We start from the raw sequence: 14,969 nt of genomic DNA on the forward strand, positions 1-14,969 counted from the left end.
GCGTTTGGGAAAAGCAGCACTGGTACAAATGACCATCTTCATTTGTGAGAAAGCAAAATCTTACTCAAGACTTTGAGATATTTATTTATTTATTTATTTATTTATTTATTTATTTAAAAACAAATAAGAGGTAAAGAGATACTGACGCATGTGCCAAACAAAAAAATGTCATGTGACACATTTGTTTCACAAATGTTTTTTAAAGAAGAAATATTGTACATTTTATTGCATTTTTCCCCAAATATTCCCAAAAATATATAATTCATTATTATTATTATTATTATTATTATTATTATTATTATTATTATTATTATTATTATTATTATTATTATTATTCTTTATTAATTATTATTATTATTATTATTATTATTATTATTATTATTATTATTATTATTATTATTATTATTTATTAATTATTATTATTATTATTATTATTATTATTATTATTATTATTATTATTATTATTAGCCATAATATTACTACTATAAAATTTTTAATAGATGTTAATATTATTTTTATTAATTATAATAATATTATTGGTAAATATGGTGATATTATTAATAATATTAATATTTATAATAATAACATTATTATTATTATTAGTAGTAGTAGTAGTAGTAGTAGAAGTAGTAGTATATTTATTTTTTATTATTATATTATATTATATTATTATAATATACTAATGATAATATATTATTAACAATAATATTACTATTTATAATTTATAATAGTTGTTAATTTTTTTTATTAATATAATATTATTATATTAATAATATACTACAACGATATTATTAATAATATTCATAATATTAATATTTATAATAAGAATAATATTTATTATTATTATTATTAGTAGTAGTATTAGTATTATTATGAATGTACTACTTCTAATATTGATAATTTTCATAATACTAATATTTGATATAGCAGTAGTACATTCATATAATAATAATAATAATAATAATAGTAATAATAATAATAATAACAACAATAAAGAATAATGCTTTCCTAGTATTATTATTTTATGAATAATGTACTAATTAATATTATTAATACAATTATTAATAATACAATTAGGAATTATTTATATAATACATTATTATTATTATTATTATTATTATTATTATTATTATTATTATTATTATTATAACCATTGGCTGTTTAAAACGGTTGTGTAGATCTGCTGTTGCTCAACTGCTTTAAATAAGCCTCATCCTATTTAGATAAAATATGTTTATGTAATGGTGTTTCATCTAATTGGTTTTTACTGAAGAAATCTGTGTTCTATCTAAATATCTGTTCATAATTCATGCATATCAGCTTCATGAATATCAAAAAACTTGGCTTTCTGAGTGCCGTGAAATGCCAGGAGGTCGACGACTGACCTTGACTTGGGACTTGAGGTTTGTTTTATGTCACATTCTCTCACAGATCATGTGTGACCCACACAGGGACTACAACACAAAACTCAAGCCATCTGTTATCCAGCCGAGCGACGCTCTGCCTTTTTATTGCCTATTTTATGGCAAAACTGAGGTGTCGAGTTGCGATCAGTTTTGATTAAACATCCAAATTGTCGGCGATTCGCAAATCCACCGGGTAGCTTTTACGGCGTTGCTTTCGACCCGATTGGCATCCAGTCTGCCGTACCACTAAATCACACGGCCCAAAGCGACCCAGACGGCGCTGGACGTATTAAATTTGCTGCCATTTTAAGTAACAATATCCCCTGAATGTCACTTCCTCAGGGCCTGCGGGAGGAGGGGCGAGGAGAAGAGTGGCGAGACGGAGAAAAGCGAAAGAGCGATAAGGAAAAGCATGCTCTCCTCGATTCCCAAACGCCTCCTCTTCAAAAGGTTTCTCTTTTTCCCCGACACACACATGCACACGTCTGCCCTTTCTCAGGCGAACTCCCCTCGAACCCAGCCTGCCCGTGTTCCTGTCATACGTGTGACGGTTCAACAGCATGCAGGCATGACACGCCAGACCACCACAGCCCTATAGCACGTTAGAAAATCAATCCCTCCCGTGTCGGCGTGCGTCCAAAGGGCCCATACAGCGCGTACCGCTGCCGGCGTGCTGAGCTGAGGCTTTTAAATGTCATCGGTTGAGCTTGGAAACATGCACAGAGATGCACTCACCGCACCCATCAGCGCTTTCACTGAGCGGAGAGTGCATCTTGACTGCTTCATTTAGGTGACTAATTACCCATCAGTTCAGGGCGCAGCAAAAGAGAAAACAACAGATTTTTAGAAATGCAAATATTTGTTTTGAAAAAGTCTAGTGAAATGGTTCCTTCTGAGACTGTTATGTGACGATCTGTGTCTTCTAACTATAGCAGTTTCTGCCGTGTTTAGATATGCCGGGTGATCTCAGTTCAGCTATGCTCTGTTTACCTGACTTCTGAAACCTTCGAGTTCAGCGCAGACATTAAAATGCTTTTAACGCCGAGCAAAAAAAACAAAAAAAAACTGCAGACGCTCCTTTCATAAAATGACAAGCAAACAATATCGCCTAGCAACAGAGGCTGAGCTGAGCCACCGTCGTCATGTTTGGAGCCAGAGATTCAAGCGAGACATTTATAGCTGGGGGCCAGTTTGTCTGAGATGATAGGTTACTGTTCTTTATCATTGTGTAAAAGGTTTAAGCCATGTTATGAGAACATTTCAGAAAATAAAAGCTTGACACAATTGCTCCTACTCTAATAAATGGGCAAAAAAGTATTGTTTATTTATTTACAAAATATTATTATCATCATTATTATAGTAACATATGTTTTTTTTTTTACAAAGTATTATAATATAATCATTATTATTTGTAACTTAGTTTGCATGACCATTTTCCAGCCTCCACATTTTTCTAATATAAAATTATATACATTTATTTACAAAGTATTATTAGTAGTAGTAGTAGTAGTGTAACTTATTGCATCACCATTTCCCAGCCTCTAACTTTATTTATTTGTTTGTTTGTTTGTTTACTTATTTGTTTGCTTTGAATTATTAGCAGGGTCTTTTTGTTTTGCATGTCAGTTTTCCAGCTTTATCATTTCTGTATATTCACAAAATGTTTGTTTGTTTGTTTGTTTGGATGGGAAAATTTTGGGAGGGGGCGGGGGGGGATTAAGTATTGCATAACCATTCACCAGCCTCTGGATTTAAAAAAATAATAATTTACTTTACTTTACTTTGTTTGTGTTGTTATTGTTGTTGATATTGCAACACCATTAGCGTTGCATGACTATTTTCCAACTTCCAAAATATAAATATTTAGTAACACTTTAGTATGGGGAACACATATTCACTATTAACTACGACTTTTGCCTCAATAAACTCCTTATTTACTGCTTATTAATAGTTAGTAAGGTAGTTTTTGTAGCATTTAAAGGGTTACTTCAGCGATTAGCATATGGCTTTGTATCAGTAGAAACCCTGGAGTATATTCAAATGATTGTGCTCCCCCCTCTCATATCCCCCTGAGACAAGAGATTTATGCATTTTATTTCTGGAAATTTCCTCTTGTGACGCAAATTGACGATATTTGCGTCACGAGAGGAATGTTTGGCCAAAGGCTAAAGACTACAGCCAGCAGAGGGAGCCATTTCCGCATGTTTTCAACTCATCACACTTACAGCTCTGCTCAGCTACAGGCATTAATTTAAATGGATGCTAAGCAATGTAAGTGTTTTAACTTCTCAAATTAATTTCTATGAAAGTTAAGCTTCCAAAGGCATGAACTGAAAACGTGTTGTGAATGTATGCTGCGAATGTGGTCGCGATTACCTCAGCTCTTATCACGAGAGCTCATTTATGACGTTAAATGTAATCTGACTCCTAATCTGAGTCTGCTGTGAGACTCACGCGGCGGCTCGATCGTTATATTGAACACACACGTTCAGTATTTAATTGTACTTTCTGAACTCAGTCACTGTAATCCGGTAGCAGTGGCTTTGGGAATGGCCTCACAGGGCAGCTAAGCATTCTGGGAATTGTAGTCTTTCATCCTCATGAGACAAAAATACATTTTCTGTCTTTTCTCAGTCTAGAAAGCACCAAATTCAAAAATAATTTCACATTTCTACTACATTAATGACCCAGTTTAAATACAGATTCATCTTCCCAGCGCTGAAGTACCCCTTTAAGTTTAGGTATTGGGTAGGATTAAAGGATGTAGAATAAGGTCACGCAGAATAAGGCATTAATATGTGTTTTGGTACTAATAAACAGGCAATATACTAGTAATATGCATGCTAATAAGCAACTAGTTAATAGTTAATAACTGAACCTTAAATAAAGTGTTACCAAATGTTTTTCTAATAATCACAAATTTATTTATTTTTTGGTTGAAATTAAATTATTATTATTATTTTATTTATTTTTTATAAGTATTGTATGACCATTTTCCAGCGTCCAACTGTTTTTGCTAAGATCCCTTTAAAACATGTACATAGCTAAATATAGTTCTGAATCGGCGATATATAAATCAAATGTGCCTGTATATATAATCAGACTGTGCATCATCAACATAAAAGACTCTGTTCGTTTACTGTAAACTGTCATATTTGTGGTGTTCAATTTCAAAACCAAGAAAAAAAAAATGTTGTTCATCATGTCCCCTTGAAGCATCTTAAGAGAGTAGTAGTGGATTATAAATTGCCTTTGAATCATATTGTGTTGCCGATGCTTTTTTTGCACACAATTCTTTAGTCTGAAGTATAAAACCCATCCAAAATGAAAGAATCCAAGTCTGATGGCTCTTTCTCTCGCTCTCTCTTTCTCCTTCTGTTTGAAGAGCCATTTTGCTCCACATAAAGCGCTCTAACAAGCAATTCAGGCCAGGTCTGTTTCTTCAGCTCCAGAGAGCTCCAGTCTAGCCTGTGTAATCAATCACAGTGTAACCATCTATTCCTGAAGACCTGCTGAAGCAAATGATATGCAGTAGCAGTCTCAGTGCCCAGTTAACGGGCCAGAAAGGGTTTAGCCTGAGTCTGAGCCTGAGAAAAAGAAGGGGGAAAAAACGCATTACTTTACATGCAATGCTAATGAGGTAGATTAACCTGGATGATTTTATATTTCATTTACTTGCTTAAGTTGATTAATAGGTACAACAAAGCATAAAAAGAAGAATTGGATTATCTGGTGTCAAGTAGAAATTGCATTGATTTATTTCAGTGAGATAATATAATGCTTTCAGTATTGAGCCATATTACTAGTGTCCTAAAGCATGTAAAATAAATCTAATGACTATGATAAAGAAGCCTAATTTGCATGAATTCATGAAAAGCATTTCTTTTTTAATGTCAGATTATAAAAAAACAATGGCTTTATTAATTAAAAATTGTTTTTACGGAAAAGTGTTTGCATTTTTGGTTACAATTTATGCAAGAGTCATTGTTTTAAAAAGGATTAATATAAGATTGATGCTACAAACGATTTCCATTTGTATTAATGTATTCAATTCAATTTACCCCCAAAAAATGCACGTATGGTTTTACATATGATTGTTATAATGTTTTACAAATTTACATGAAGGTTTTAAAGAAGATAGTCATTTTATAATTAATTTTATTAGGAATAGTATAAGCCATAAAATCTAAGTTAATATCTAAGCAGTGTCCACTCTCATGTTGTAGAGAAATGCTGATTTGATGTGTAGGTGTTTCTTGATTTTGTGTACAAGAAAGGAAAATCACATTCGTTCAGGTCAATAAAATGGCTAAATCTTTTTCCACAGACATGCTTGGAGCTGGAACGCTATCTGCAGACGGAACCCAAACGGCTGTCTGAACTTTTCGACGAAGAACTGGACGGCCTCCTCACCCCCTCCTTTATGAAGGAAGACGGCGATGAAGACCTGTTAGACCCCCTCCTTCCCAGCCTCAACAACCCCCCTAGCCCTCCTCCTCACCTAACCCCACGCAAAGAAACCATCTCCTCTGCTTCCTCTACGGTGACCTCTCCAGACATCACCTTAGGGGTCAACGCAGCCCAACTGAATGCCGTCACCTCCCTAACGCCTCCCTCGTCCCCGGAACTGGGCCGCCACCTAGTCAAACCCACCCACACACTTAGTGCCTCGCCTGACGGGACTCTCACGCTCAAGTTAGTGGCCCGAAAGGTGGGCTTGAGTTCTGCCAAGATCGTGGCGGCTCACCCGGTGCCACTCTCTCCCCAGCATGGCAGCAGCGGCGGACAGAGCGACGGGGAACAGGGTGGCACCTTTACCATTGGCACTGGCGAGATGGCAGAGAACAAGAAGAGGGTCCATCGCTGCCAGTTCAACGGGTGTCGGAAAGTCTACACCAAGAGTTCACATCTGAAGGCACATCAGAGGACACATACAGGTAAGCATTTATATGTAATTTATGTTTCATTCTTGTGATATTTTGCCATTTTCCAGTGACTCTTGTTGCAGTAGGTGACAAGTGGCAATCATTCAAAAACACTGATTCATTCAGGAATTATTTTATAAGGTCTTAGTTCAGAAATGTATTTATTGGGTCTTATTTAATTCTATAAACTATAATACTGATCTGCCAACATTTTCACTATATGATACATTAAAATAAGCAGATAAGATCACTTTTTTTTCTCCAGAACGACTATACAGCCGAATCAAATTTTGTTGCAATATCGTCCTGTTTAACACTGTGAAGCCGCTATTGTAAAATGGAATGATACAAGATACTGTAGGCCTATATATCAAGGGTCGGCATGCTATGGCACGCGCGTCAACACGTGACTGGCGTAAAAGTTGTATGTATTTAATCTAAATAAAGTCCCTCAAACTTGCATATGGATGCACATTTTGAGGTAATAATTCCTCATAGTCACACAGCCTATTTTATTAAGAAAGGTGCTATAGAGTCTAAGCCTCTGAATGTCACAATTTTCTGGAAACACTTCAGGAGTTTCTAAGTCTTCATCTGATTGGTTGAACTCTACAGGATGCGCACGAGACATTTGTGTTGCGTTCTTTTACAGTCCGCATGGAAACAAATGCTGATGCCAAACTCCCTCATGGACGAAGAACGCCGTTGTGTTTACAATTGTGACAGTGAGCACTTACCAGGATCGACTAAACTCTGGAAGTTTGCGGATCCATTGTTGCAGTAAACTTGAACAACGTCCTTGAATTAATAATTTATAGATGCACAGTAGTCTATTATTGCAGGGACATCAACTTTTTTCTGAATTTTCACGCCCCTAAACATGACGCAGAACAAAACGAACTGTGATTGGTTGTGTTACATGTCAATCCTTGACCAATGAAAGCTGTGAGTCTGAAAGTCTGGCTGCACAAGACTAGGTGCTATAAATACTATTAAAGTGTGAGATCCGACAATCCATTCACCCGACCCGAGATGCGCTCGCCTGTGATTATCCCTCCTGCTTGCCATAAGGTTGCTGACCGCTGGTATACAAGTCACTGAATCATTCATTCAACCGGTTTGTTCAGATACACTTCCTGCATCCCAATTGCATACTGTCTGTCCTAAATAGCATTCAAAATAGGTATGTTGAAATGTTCTGGTTGGAATCCAAAGTGCAAATTTGTGCCCACAACCCATTGTGCATTGGATGAGGATTTGATTATAATTTTTTTTTAAACTATAAACATGGCATATTTGTGAGTCCAATGGTTAAGTAGAGAAGTTTAGATAAAGGTTAGATCAGTATCTTAACTGACGAAAAAATATTTATTCAATGTTACCCACATTATTATTTTATTTGCAACAGCATTGCAAACTTTTAACTTTTAAATGCATCATTATGCAAATTGAAAACACACAAAGAGAGTCTCTGCATGAAAGACCCATGACTGGCAGATCATTTCTTCTACATTTTCTCCGAAATGGTATGAAATTCAATGAAATTGAATGTGGAGGATTTTAACTGTGACAAGATAATTGACAGGCAAGCTTAAACAGTGACAGGATGCACATAACTAAGTGACAGAGCTGTCCATTAAATGACAAAGTAGTACGTCCCAAAGCTTACCTAGTCTTCTGCTACACACTCAAAAGTATGTACTTTTTCTTCACAAAAAGAGTACATTCTTTTAAGGCATAGTATAAGTTGGCAATTTGGGACACAGCTACTGCGTTTATGAGCGAGTCATTGAATCATCATCATTGTTTGAATCGATTTATTCTGAAACACTGATTCATCCAGGGACAATACAAGTGACTATTTATGAGTAATTGAATCATTCATTCTACCAATATTATATTTCTTTAGTATTTTCAACTACAAAGCCTCCTTAACATAATAAAAATAGTAATTTATATTATAATTGTTTAATTTTTTTGTATTCATAATTATAAGGACTTCATATCAAAGCAACCACATAGCAACACCCTGGCATCATGGCAGTGTCATGGCATCATTTGTTTCATATAGTGGTTAATTTAATAAAGTGTTAAGATTATTTGTCGTTTTAAATAAACACTCAACTGCTCTTACAGCAGTGGCATGCTATATATTTAAAATTATTCAGTCAGTTCCACCACATTTATTATTAATTTTCATATTTTGCACAATCAATCTCATTTTACACAATAAGCGACAGGCTGATGTAATTAATGGTGCTTCGTCGTCGCCATGGCAGCGTGCCTGTCCAGCCCCCTCGGCTGCAAACATTTTCTCAAGGTTGCGACAGTACTTCCTCAGCAGATTCGAATGGTGCAGGAAACGGCCCATAATTCTCTGTCTCTTCGATCTCAATCCAAAAGCACTCAGACTGCTGTCCCAAAGCTGTCCGCGGAGTGAATAACTGCCTCATGATGGATGGACCGGGTGGAATGAGACGTACTCGCCTGTATATTTCCCTAAGTCTGCTGCACGCCTGTTAACACACCGGGGCAAATCCCTAAGTCTTGAGACCAGAACATGCCACATGTTAATGGCTCCCTTCTGATGTATTAGAAAGTATTTTAGATGTACATATTAAGTCACGAGGATTGACAGTTAAGAATGCGCAAGAATACCAGGATACCTTGTCAAGGACAAAAAAAGGACAAAAAAGCCCCATAAAAGTATTTAATTTTCAAGTTTCTGAATTTATACAGTAGATTTAATCAGCTATTCTCTAAATTGTCTAAAAATTGTCCTTCACTGTAGCTCTTAAAGGAATAGTTTAGCCAAAAATACAAATGTTATCATTTAAAGGGATAGTTTAGCCAAAAATAAAAAAATGTATAATTTAAAGGGATGGTACACACAAAAGGTTTAATTCTGTCATCATTTACTCACCCTCAAGTTGTACTAAACCTGTATGAATTTCTAGCTTCTGCTGAACACAAAAAATAAAAAACAAACATGGACCCCATTGACTTCTGTAGTCCCCCCCCCCCCCACACACACACACACACACACACCCACACACACACACACACACATATTATGGAAGTCAATGGAGTCTGTCAACTGTTACCCATCCTCAAAATATCTTCTTTTGTGTTCAGAAGAAGACAGAAATTCATAAAGGTTTTGAAAAAATTGAGGGCGAGTAAACGCTTACCCTTTAATTACTCACACTGATGACACAAATATGCTCAAACACAAATAATATTTGAGAACTATGGCAGAGGTAGCCTGACAAGCACGACACTATTGGCAGGGCTCAATCCGAGGGGCGGGATAAACGGTTGTCTTTCCTATTACGTGCAGAGGTCATACTGATAGTGCTCCAACCAACCAAAGCAACAAAGGTGAAGCGAATGAAATCACTGAATGAGTCCAGTGCCGTTCTGTTCTTTTCTCAAAGAAAAGCTTAACTCCAAGTCTTCCAGAGTCGCAGCCAAAGCTGAATCGAAAGGGCGCTGTTCGTCAGCTTCTTTGTTTATAAGAAGCACGCAACTCTGCCATCATGTTAAGCCCGCCCAATGACTCTATACATGATGTGATTGGCCCGACCAGAATTGGTTTTTCCAGCTTTTTCCAGTCTATGGAGAGTTGCTAGCCGACACACGCTGCAAATTAGATTTGCTGCCGCTAGGGTGCGTCTAATATATTATATAATTATATTATATAAATTATATATAATATAATATAATTTCTTTATTATTTTTATTCAAAAACATGAAAAAGATACTGATTTATATGCTGACATATATATTGTATTCTTTCCAAACTATTTCTCTATTGCTTTTTTCCAAGAAAGCAAAAAAAAAAGGAAAGATGCCAAATCGGTTAAACTGTCCTGTTGATTGCTGTACCAGAATAATGCAAATTTGAATTCCTCTGTTAACTAAAATTGCATTATTCATTAGCTGTAATCTCTCTGAGCACTTTTTGCATTGCATTTGTCCAAAAAATACAAAGAAGTATATGAGCCGTGTTAAAATCTGATGCCAAAACAATTTGTCAACTCATTTGCAATTAGCAAAATCCTATTTCGGAGGCGTTATTACTTGGACAAATTCTGTGATTGAGATTTGTGCAGAAACGAAGGCTGCGTGAATGGAAATGACATTGCCCTCTGGAGCATTTTATGAATGGCTTTTGGGAACAAGATAAGACGGAAGGGTGAAGGCAGGAACGTGTCTGCACTCGTCTCCACTTTGTCTTTGCGTTCCATTATAACTGTAACAAAGTCGGAAATAAGTTAGAAGAGCGTTGAAGGACAGAAAATGTCTTTGTGCTTGGTGCCACAGTGAGCTCCACAGATCATAATGAGTCTTTCTGTCTCAAGTTTAACTTCGAAAATGTAATTAAGCAAGACTCCGGCACCTGTAAGGGTGCTCAGGGAGAGGAAAAAGTGTGTGTGAGAGAGGAAAGGTTGTGTGATGGGGGTGGGGAGTTGCCAGGCAACTGGTGTGTCTCTGAACGGGACTCTATAATTGGGAACGATTCTCGGGTCTCGGCACTGGTTTCAGCTTACACCGCTAGCCTTGTCCGTGCACTCCCGTTCCCACGAGCATGCATGCACACACTCGCACATACGCACCTATACGCTCCTCTTGTACATGCATGTATCATGTAACATTCTGGTTGCCAGGCAACTGCTTCCTCCCCTGCCAGTATGAGCCGTAATTGGCTGGTGGCACAGAGGGACAGACGATGCCAGATCGAGCCGGCTCCACTGCTGCCTCCTACGTTACGCTCCTGACCGGTTGCTAAGCGACAAACTGAGCATCCATGCCTCCCTGACTTCTAATTGGCTGGTGCTGCGGTCGTAGCGAGCACAGGTCTAAACCTGTCCTGCTTAATGTGGCTGGCTTGTGAATGTGTGTGAAAGGGAATGCAGTTTAGCGCTCAAATTCTGATCTAAATATAACTTGTTGTTGTTTTTACAGCTCAAAGTGAAAGTGTTGACGTCATGGAAGGTTTTTGTTGGTAAAAAAAACAAGTCGAAAAGGCCCTCACAGCCCATTTTACTTGTGGGCAGTGGGATCTATTTCAGAGTAAAACTTTACCCAAGATTTGTATCCATAGAAAAATTGGACAGTCAATACCATGGTTTTAGCCAATTTTCTCAAATTAGCAGGTACATTTATTTGTTAGCATTTACAATGGCAGGAAAATGTGACTAGATTTTAAAATAAATTGTGCGTGTGCGTGTGTGTCTGTGTCTGTATGTGAGTGTGTGTGTGTATATATAATATAATATAATATAATATAATATAATATAATATAATATAATATAATATAATATAATATAATATTCCATTACTTTAGTTTCCATTAGATTAGTTTCCATTACTAAATTAAAAAATATTTAGTAATTTTAATAATAAACAAATCATGTGCACACAACAAATAAATACACTTTTAAAATAGGTTAAAAGAATTTTTAAATAAATAAATAAATACTTTACATTAGTAAATAAAAAAATACTATTTTATAATTTTTCAAACAAAACGCATGCAAATCAAACCAATATGCTTTTAAAATTAAAATGTATATATTTATTTATAAGGAAATAAATAAATTGAGTTTGTAAAAAAAAGAATAATAATAATAATAATAATTTTAAAAAAAATAAGAAGAAGAAGAAAATATTTTTTAAATAAATAAATATAAATTGAAAGTTGTTTACTTTTATATTTCATTTAAATGTAGATAATAAGTACACTGTAAAAATTTTGGTTGGTTTTTGTTGGTTTAACTTAAAAAAGTAAGTAACCTGGTTGCCTTAATTTTTAGTTTATTGAAATTAAAAATTTGAGTTGATACAATGAAGGAAATTTGTTTAATAAATAGAAACTCAAAATATTATTGTATCTGAACCACATAAAAAATTTGATAAATCATGAAAATACCACTATTGGGAATGTTTCACTGTATCAAATTAAAACGCACAATAACCCAATATGCTTACAAAATCTTTTAATAATATTTTAATAAAGGTTGTCGAATCTCAAAAAATGTTCATCGTATTAACTCAAAATTTTAATTTCAATGAACTCAAAATTTTAAGGAAACCAGGTAACTTTTTTTCTAAATATTTTTTTACAGTGTAGATTAAATTTCCATTTAATTTTTGAGTTAATGCTGATTTAATGACTAGTTCGATTTAGGAGCTGTCTTTGCATGAAAATCTGACTTATTTTATTGTCAAGCTATTGATATGAATTCACAGTCTTGTTTCAGAAGATTTGTGGATGTGGCAAATAGTGGAGACAGGGCCAGCTGGTTGACAGTAAATATGAGGTTCCTCCCCATTACCCATCATTACTACTCCAATTATCACCTCTCCCAGAGATCCAAATAAACTCTGCCTGCCCCCCATCTCATACGTTACGTTCAGCAGTGCTAATGAACAAGCTTCGAGACCCCATACGAACCGCAGCGCTCCTGCAAGGCGGCTGCCATCCACAACAAAAAACATACAGCATCAAAAATGGGAACGCAGTCTCCCACATCTGTTAAACGCAGCAAAGATCCCATTGGAAACTCATCGAGTGTGAGTTCATTTGGCCCGACAGCTGTGCGCCCTAATGACGATCATGTATTTCATAAACTCCAATTGTGTCAACACACTTCCGATAGGCTAATCAACTTAAAACAAATGAATTAGACGGCTGGCTGGACCGAGTCGTTGAATTCAAGGCCCCTTGAGGAAGAAAGTGTGTTTTTAATCAGGTGTGTGTGCGTCTGTTTGTGTGTCCGTACCAGGGGAGAAGCCGTACAAGTGCTCATGGGAAGGCTGCGAATGGCGGTTCGCGAGAAGCGACGAGTTGACGAGGCACTACCGCAAACACACCGGCGCCAAGCCTTTCAAGTGCAATCACTGCGACAGGTGAGACTCAAAACAGCAGATAATCACCTCCAAATACTGGCGACATCTCACATTGTTGGTTGACATGTTAAGCGGTAATACACTTCATATTATTTATTTAGCTTTTATTGTATATTTATTTCAAATGCAATATCATTCTTATACTGTACTGTTATACTGTATATTAATGCAAATATTATTACATTAAAACACCTTAAGAATTTTATATTAAATACTATAATACTATTTTGAAATGCACACATAATAAAAATACATAAATTATAAAATACTGTTTTATAAAATTAAAAAAATAATCTCAATTTAATTCATTCTAATCATCATTAGGTTCTTGCACCTTGTTGGGATTTTGGGAGTTCTTGGTCAGCATTTTTTGTGACCTGGTATATTTCTTTTTTTTAATGGCAAAATCTTACACAGGTGTCCTGGGTATAAAATTGTGATGAATAGCCTGAAATATTTTCATTTTCAAATATCAATCTAAGATGCTCCACCTGTCACCTGTGCTGGTAGATGCAGCTTTGTGATAAAAAAAAAACCATCTGCTATTCAGACAATGGTTTCTCTATAGCCACCAGATCTCAGAAATAAGCTTTCAAATTGAATACGGTGAGTGACAAATGGAGTCGGGTGCCCCATTTTTCCACAATTACATTTACTCACGTTAGTCTTGGTGAAGCTACTTTAAAGCGTGTGCTGTAAGTGCAAGCTAAACACGCTCCCCTAAAATGTTTTCTTCTTTTTTTTTTCTTTATTATGTAGCATTGGGAAGTGCAATTCATCATCGTTTGTTTGAATGGGCAAGTAAACAAACTGGTTAAAAAAAGAGTCACAGATTCATCAGGATGGCATTGTATTTTAACCATCTATCTATCTATCTATCTATCTATCTATCTATCTATCTATCTATCTATCTATCTATCTATCTATCTATCTATCTATCTATCTATCTATCTATCTATCTATCTATCTATCTATCTATCTATCTATCTATCTATCTGTCTATCTATCTGTCTATCTGTCTATCTGTCTGTCTGTCTGTCTGTCCGTCTGTCCGTCTGTCCGTCTATCCATCCAGTTATGCTGCTACAAAGTAAATGAGGCAATAAATAAATGTGAAGGATTATTATAATTATTAATTCATTATTGTAAGATCAGGATTTTTATGTGTGTATATAAATTAAAACTTTTTAACAATTCTAAGTCATGAATGTAGTCATGAACAGCAATACTAAAGTATTTTTCTGTAAAAAAAATGCTGTGCTGGGTCTTTGTTTAATATGAACCATTCAAACAAACTGATTCACTAGAATAAATCGGACTTCCTAATGCCTAATGGAGAAAGAAAAAAAGACTGATTTAAAGCGGTCTCAGACAGCTGTGATATCTGGGCCGTGTTAGCTCAGCTCTAGCAATAACAGTACTGGCTAAGGCATTACTAAACTGAAAGATTCGGGATACTTCACACAAAAACTGTAATTCATGCAAATGCATGCTGGTGCACTATAAATTTACTTTACATGGAAGGACTTTTAGTTCGTAAAACATCAAATGTGCATTTCCATTTGGGTACAAAGCTAAGCGCATAGATCTGTGCTTTCTTTCAGAACATTTTCAATTTGGGCGCAGTGCCTGCGAGACATTTGCCTCCTGGTATTGACCAAGAGCTTCCACCTCTGAAGTGAATCTTAACTCGACTTCGCTTTGATGTATAAATAGGTTCTTC

At 35.6% G+C, this 14,969-nt stretch overlaps 1 protein-coding gene across 2 annotated transcripts in view; it reads left to right on the plus strand.

The window, feature by feature from the left end:
• The window catches only part of klf7a (Kruppel like factor 7a), a 41,715-nt gene that overhangs the window by 21,963 nt on the left and 4,783 nt on the right, over positions 1-14,969 (plus strand). The window contains exons 2-4 of one of the 2 annotated variants that reach the window (XM_067442186.1): positions 1,749-1,856; positions 5,734-6,343; positions 13,123-13,246. In XM_067442186.1, the coding sequence (XP_067298287.1) occupies positions 1,749-1,856; positions 5,734-6,343; positions 13,123-13,246 (842 nt within the window). The remainder of the gene's footprint in view (positions 1-1,748; positions 1,857-5,733; positions 6,344-13,122; positions 13,247-14,969) is intronic. The other variant, XM_067442187.1, reaches the window with a different exon arrangement.

The sequence above is a fragment of the Pseudorasbora parva genome, chromosome 4 (genome assembly GCF_024679245.1).
Source record: "Pseudorasbora parva isolate DD20220531a chromosome 4, ASM2467924v1, whole genome shotgun sequence".
NCBI lineage: Eukaryota > Metazoa > Chordata > Actinopteri > Cypriniformes > Gobionidae > Pseudorasbora > Pseudorasbora parva.